Source organism: Fundulus heteroclitus, chromosome 19 (genome assembly GCF_011125445.2).
Source record: "Fundulus heteroclitus isolate FHET01 chromosome 19, MU-UCD_Fhet_4.1, whole genome shotgun sequence".
Lineage (NCBI taxonomy): Eukaryota > Metazoa > Chordata > Actinopteri > Cyprinodontiformes > Fundulidae > Fundulus > Fundulus heteroclitus.
Genome location: NC_046379.1, coordinates 8,422,070 through 8,428,952, shown reverse-complemented (window position 1 = coordinate 8,428,952; position 6,883 = coordinate 8,422,070). Strand labels below are relative to the sequence as shown.

The following is a 6,883-nucleotide window of genomic DNA, read 5'->3' as shown; positions in this document are numbered from 1 at the left end:
TCCACCTTAGGTAATTTGAAACATTTTGAAGAAGAAAAAAAAAAAACTCATGTTAGTGTGACAATACTGTATTACACTTTGATCCAAAGTTTGAGGTTTTAAGTTTTATTGGCCACAGTTGCCCAATAAACTAAGGAAGCAAGAAATTTGACTTCGGTTACAAGTCTTTGCAGCCTACAGCTTAGGTACAAACATATAAACCTTTAGAGGAATAAAAATAGGGATAAAGGAACATTCGTGTGTATATTCATATTTTGTTTCACAGCAGTGTAGCTGTGTACTCAGACTCTTCCGGTGTGCATCGTGTTCATCAGATTAAAAGCATGGAGGAAGAAACTGTCTCTGTGGCAGCTGGTTTTTCAAACCGTTTGTGTCCAGGATGTATGAGGTCTGCAGAGATGCTAACTGCTCTCTTTCTGACCCTAGACCTGTAAATGTCCTGGATGGAGGGGTGGTCAGCCTTGATCAACGTCTCTGCAGACCTAATTGTTCATTGTAGTTTGGACCTGTCCTGTTTTGTGGATAAGCCAAACCAAACAGTGATGGACAAAGACAGGACAGAGCAGAAGATAAGAACAACTTTCCACAGGAGCTGCCGGTTGAGTTACTGCAGAAAGTACAGTCTGAGCGTGTTTTCGAACATTGTCAATGTGTTAGGACCGTTTTAGGTCCCTGGGTAAAGGGTGGTTCCTGGGAGCCGGAAATGATGCAGGTATAGATAACGGATGGAAGTCTAACATACATGAATATGATACGCAACTCAGTGACTAATTTCACAAATACACTGTATAATGATATAACTAACATTTAAGTACAAAATAGTTAAATATGACTGTGTGATGGTCAAATTTAAAATGTCATTATAGTTTTTAGTCTAGTATAATTCTCAGGTTATTGGCAAGTTATTTTTGGTCCATTCTTCTTTGCAACGTTGCTTTAATTCTTGGTAGTTGGTTGACAAATACATGTACATGCATATATGAATACCGTAATAACAAAAGAGGCTCAACCACTTTAGTTGTCAAAATTGTCAAATATTTATTCCGACTTTAAATCAATAGAACAAGAATGAAACTAAAGCCAACAGAGCAGGAAGTTTAATTAAACTGATTCACAATTCAAACCATGAGAAAACTGCAGACACGTCTTCCCAACAGGATATGAACAGCTCAACAAAAAGATAGGAATATGGTGAGTTGGGAGTAATTTGAAGAAATCTGCTACAGATCTGAACTCATGTCACCTCCACCACCTGCCTCAGATCCTCTATTAGTGGAGCCAACTCCTTCTCCAGACTCATGATGAGACCTGAGGACGCAGAAATGCAACATTCAACGCTCAGCTGTTAACTATCAAGAAACATCTGATGTAAATAAATGAACCTCTCTACAGTCGTGACATTTGTAAAACGTGACGCTACCTGTGTTGGCGTTGCTGCTGGCAATGAAGCTGATGACCAGAGGGAGCCGATTAAACTGCACAATCTGTTCAACAAAAACATAACACGTCATCAAGGAAACAGAAAATGAAGACTATCTCAATCCGGTAGCGCTCCTTTGGCATGTAGTAAAGTCAGATTTACCTCTTGGCTTTTTATCTGATAAGTCCGCAGCAACTATATGATACATCATATTACAAAGGTAATTTGCAGTCATGTCAATATGCACCAAAATAAATAAAAAAAATTCAACCCCCCCCCCCCCCCCCCACACACACTTCCCTTCTATCTGCCACTGTGTAACATTTTCATATTCATTTGTGTGAATATATTTACCATTTTAATGTTTGATCATTCTACTTGGTGTGTTTTTATCTTTTCATCTCCGCACTGCAAATGAGCAGCATTTTATTTAATCTTTTATGTCATTGTTCATTTCTATAATGGCAATTAAACTATTCCATTTCTAAAATGGCAGTCTGTACATACAAATGGTTTTTAAAAATACTCACCTGTGCACTGGGACTTCTCCTGCATTGTTTACATTTCAATTGTTACTTTTAAATCACTGCTGCACCTTATACTGTAATTTAATTTTACTGCAATTTACAAGCTGTATGCAATGAAATTTCGTTCTGACAAATAAAGTTGTCTAAGTCTAAAATCAACTAAAGGGCTTGAAAGTATTGGAAACCTCATTGTCTTACTTTACAACCAAATGCGCGCCTTTTTCTTTGCACAAAAACAAGACATGAAGATTCAAGCATGTTATAGACGCCTGCACAGCTCTCTTATGATCCCACCACAACATTTCGTTTAGGTCGAGGTCTGGTGGAACCACTGTAACTAGGGAGGCACCAAACTGCTTACCTTTGAGTACTTGCTGATATGAGTACTAAAAATATGCTGTTACACTCTTTGCAATTTTAATTAGGCCCAATAAACAGAAATACGCTTTTAGTGTATTTTACCTTTAGATAGCTACCCTCTTATATTATGTTACTGACATAGAACCACTCTAAGTAACAAAATAATTGGAATTTGACATTTTCTAAATCTTTTTAACAGCCATCACACAACCATCACCTAAATGTAAATTAAATATTTAACTAATCAATGATTATTGATTGTATCTGTAAGGTCTGTCTGTGGGATCTAAACCCATCTTTAAAGGAGCTATAAGTAATACTGGCACCTTGTGGCTCAAATCGGTACAACAGCTTTGCCAATAATCTAATATGCCTTTTTAAACTGCGTGAAACCTTTCTGAATTTTTACACGGGACAGATATATGATGTTGTATTATTTTCTATTTCTGGTCTGCTTCTCTTTCTAGCAGGCTGCTGCTCTTTTGCCAAGATAAAATACTAAATTCTGCGCTCTGTTTTGGTAACCCTGGGAACTCTCATATGATTGGCTGAGGAACCATGAAGTAAACACGGGCTACGCTCTGGACTGAAGTGGTTCCAGACCGTACCTCTAGGTTTGAAAGGAGAAAAGTGTGACTAAGACATTGTTGATGGAGAGGACAGATTGGGAATGTTAGTTCCATCCCAGGTGAGAAATGAGAATGATTTGGGTTCATTAGACAGTAAATATCTTACTTACAGCTCCTTTAAAAAGCGCAAGGCAAGTTTTTCTTGACAAAAAGCAGCATTTCTGCATTATTAGCAATTAGTCTGTAACAGTTTTCATCTAAGATGTGCGACAGTAAACACGTCAAACACATCTGCGATGGCTTGGATTGTGTGAGAACCTTTTACACGCAAGCCGACTCTCCGTGGAGCAAAATCTTCGTCTCTCCGGTGTGCCGCTGAGCTAATGAGGGACATCGGGATAACGCTGTGCATCTAAACATCAGCAGTCGAGTTAAGGGCTGAAAACGTCTCTGCAAAAAGCCACAAAGGTGCCTCTTTAAAAGGCGTGTAGATTAGGCAACGTTGTGTCAGAGAAGTGGTTCTCGTACCTTCGCTCCAGAAACCAGGTTATAAATCTCATGTTATCAACAATGTGTCGTGGCTGGTCACAGAGAGCAATGTACTGGTAAGAGCCTCTTGTTTTCACTCTGCACTGGTGGTTTCCTGCTTCTTCTAAGTTTTCTGCAAACTTGCTCGTTGCCGTTTCCCACTGTCATTAAAGAGCCGTTGAAGCTCTGCGCTGTGTTGATATTTCTTTTTGGATGTTTCATCAAATGACATGCGTGGGACGTGCTAGATTTAGTTCCTCTTCACGTCGTTTGCTGAGCATAATTGGCAGTCAGCCCTACTTTTCTCACCTTTGTTCATTAATAAACATTTCCACACCGCTGACATACAGCAGCTCCTCATCTACTACCCTTACAGTTTAAAGTCACACCACCCTTAGGCGGCTTGTCCAGCTTCCATACATTGTCGCTGATTTCTACTTATGTGAATTGCAGTCATTTTAAGGTCATTACCGCCGCTTCCTGGGCTCAAGTATTTGTGTGCACAATAATTGGACGGGAAATGAAGCTCCTGCCACACTGGTATCGGGTTCTGTTGTACCGGAGCACATTTATAAATACATGCAGATGGTAACAGACAGAAACCAGTGCATTCCTAACTGTAACACATTGATGCTATTCTTTTGCAGCCAGTCTGCTGTCGATCTGCAGCTGTGATCGATATCATCGTCCTGTGGATGACCCAGTTTGGGCCAAGCTTCCGCAGTCGCACCGATGGCCTCAAATTTGACTTTGTGGTCAAATCAAATGGTGCAAAACTTCTTTTACATGAACTTTAATATGTAAAACACTCCTTTTGGCCTCTTTTGGCAGCTGTCTTAAGCTCCCATGAGAACAAATACACTACGGTGGCGGGACGGCCCCCGCTAGGATCATTTATAGAGTAAATGCTGCAGGTGAGCACAATTGGCATACTGAACCGCTTAAACCACCAGAGTTGAACTGCGCGACTGCAGCTCCACAGATCACAAATCAGACGTGAGACATTTCCGCTTCTCCAGCCTAAACACACCCATCTAAAATCCTGTCCAATCACAGTACAGTAGTCGGACGCTCCTTAAGAAAAGAGTTCTGCCACGACGTTGTGTCGAGAAACAGCAGGGAGACCCTCAAAGAAAGGGCTGAGAGAACAGAATGACATCATTCGCTGCTGGAGCGAGACAAATTGTCTCTGTGTTGCAGCCTTTAAAGATAAATGATACTTTTCCCTTAAGAAAGAGTCTTTTAGACTGGTGAGGAAATTAGTCTGCCAGGGTTGATGAGCAGCAATAGTTGCTTCTCTAAGGTCGTTGCTGATGTCTTTCTTCTTGGCGTCATGTTAAACCAATCAACAGACTATTGATACAAATTGTGCTCTTGAATTATTTATCAGAGACAACATAATTGCTGTGATTGAAATGCAACAGGCCAAAAATGGTACCAGGACCCTGTAAATATACCAGTTTTAGCTCTTGTTGCCTTAACAGTATTTCTTTCCTATTTGGTGTCTGACCTTTTGTGGGGATTTTCTTTTTTCTTGTCAATGCCATCGTGTGGACAAGACTTTAGGGAGTAAAACAGAAATACAGATTATGTGAAACAACTGACCTGGTAGGAATTGTAGTAGCAGATGATGCTCTTGTTCTTGGAGAGGCCCAGCTTGCTGCCCTGATCAGTGGCAAGAGCAAAGGTAGACAAGAAGCCAGGTCGCAGGGCGTGGACCGGGGCGTTGTCATTGGCAACTGGAGGGACACAGCAGCCACATAAGAGACACAGAAGCTGACATCCTCATCCTTCATTTTGAATTGCATCTGAGCAAACATATCTAACTTATTCAATGGGTTTAAGGCTTCGCTGTGTAATATCGGCAAGATCAAAACAGGACAAAAACATTTCCATAGCAAAAGACGCCTGAACCTCCGCCTTACCTTTGATAACCGGAACGCCATCTCTGTCTGTGACCACAACAGCATGAAGACCTTCCACGCTGAAGAGAACAAACCGATTATACAACACTCGAGAAAGCATAAACACCGATAACTGGGATACTTCAACATCACCAACCTTTGCAGCTGTTTATACAGGTATCTCTTTAAATCCTGCAATAAAAAAATAAAATAAAATACGATGACCACTGGATCACAACACGTAACGAAAATGCTTCATTGATCACCAGCAGCATCTAATCCCAGTGAATAAACCAGCAGCAGTGCTGAATGTCAGGCGCAGACAACACACTCCATTGATGATTTTTGGCTTACAAATGCAACGCGGTTACCACAACATACGGATAGCTTCACAAAACTACAGAGAGCTGACTCTGATTGACATAACGCTGATTCATTTGTCCTCAGTTATATCGCGGGTTCTGAAAAGATATCCGTTTGATCATTTTAAATTACTGCCAGCAGGGTCTGATTTTCGAAATAAAACCAGGAAAAGGTTGAGGTAACTCCCACTTGAGGGAAGTCAGGTCAGTGGATCTTATGAAATGCGTTTAGATTTGGGTTGCACAATGTCAAAATTATTCAGGGTGATATTATTGTTGAAAACTGATCACTTCAGGTAGATTCTGATTTTCCCTTTCTTTCTCAGATGTGCTTTCATTCCTCTCTACAACCTTTAGAGTCTAACCTGCGTTAGCCGTAGGCATCTTCTGTGAGACTCCAACTAGCAGCGTGAATTTTGCTTTAGCATTCAAAACTGTGAAACCAGAGCACATATTTGTTATTACCTAAACATGATTGCACTAAAACTGATCTATGTTTTGAATTGCATTGAGCAATCACTCTACTCTGGACAGACAATGTCATTTAAAAACAAACAAACAAACAAATAAAAAATTGTAAAAGAAATAACAGAAAAACACATCTTGGTCAAGATATGGATTTATTTAGCTTATTCTTATTACAATGAAACAAAAGAAGTCTATGAATAGAAAAACTAAGCTTGTTGATATATGAACAGAAACACTTAAGCTTTGAATTTTAGAGATATAGTTTGTTACTTACAATGAAACTAAAGAAACCTAGTAATGTTTTATTTTCCTTTGTAATATTTTCCTCTAAAGTGTCTTTCTGTTCATGTACAGCACTTTTAATTGTCTTGTTACTAAAACGTGACATAAATAAACTCGCCTTGCCTAATAGACTTTTAATCTAACCACTAAAGTTAGACAATTCCACAAACCGTGTTTGCTAAGCATTTCATAGCAATATATATATCTTAAAAGCCATTTATAGTGATTTTGGTTAACGCTTGTTGCAAACTGACAAACATCAGTAACTCCACGCAAGCTGTTCTGAGTCATTTTGCTTTTTCAGCTGAGATCCTGTATTTCTGTTACACAACTCTTAGGACGTTTTGGAGGTGTTACGCTTTTAATGGCCGTGCTGAACAGCAGCTCTGTACATCTGTTCCGCTGTGTTGCTCGTTAATCTGCAGGATGGAGTTGACCGACGCTGCAACGCAGCACGAGACTC

The 6,883-nt window shown here is 39.9% G+C and overlaps 1 protein-coding gene across 1 annotated transcript in view; it reads right to left on the bottom strand.

The window, feature by feature from the left end:
• Window positions 1-1,013: 1,013 nt before the first annotated feature.
• lamtor3 (late endosomal/lysosomal adaptor, MAPK and MTOR activator 3) overlaps window positions 1,014-6,883 on the bottom strand; it is a 6,396-nt gene continuing 526 nt past the window's right edge. The window contains exons 3-7 of the mRNA XM_036150899.1: window positions 5,466-5,500; window positions 5,330-5,388; window positions 5,010-5,143; window positions 1,421-1,484; window positions 1,014-1,308 (exon numbers count right to left, since the gene is read on the bottom strand). Of these exons, the coding sequence (XP_036006792.1) occupies window positions 1,235-1,308; window positions 1,421-1,484; window positions 5,010-5,143; window positions 5,330-5,388; window positions 5,466-5,500 (366 nt within the window). The 3' untranslated portion in view covers window positions 1,014-1,234. The remainder of the gene's footprint in view (window positions 1,309-1,420; window positions 1,485-5,009; window positions 5,144-5,329; window positions 5,389-5,465; window positions 5,501-6,883) is intronic.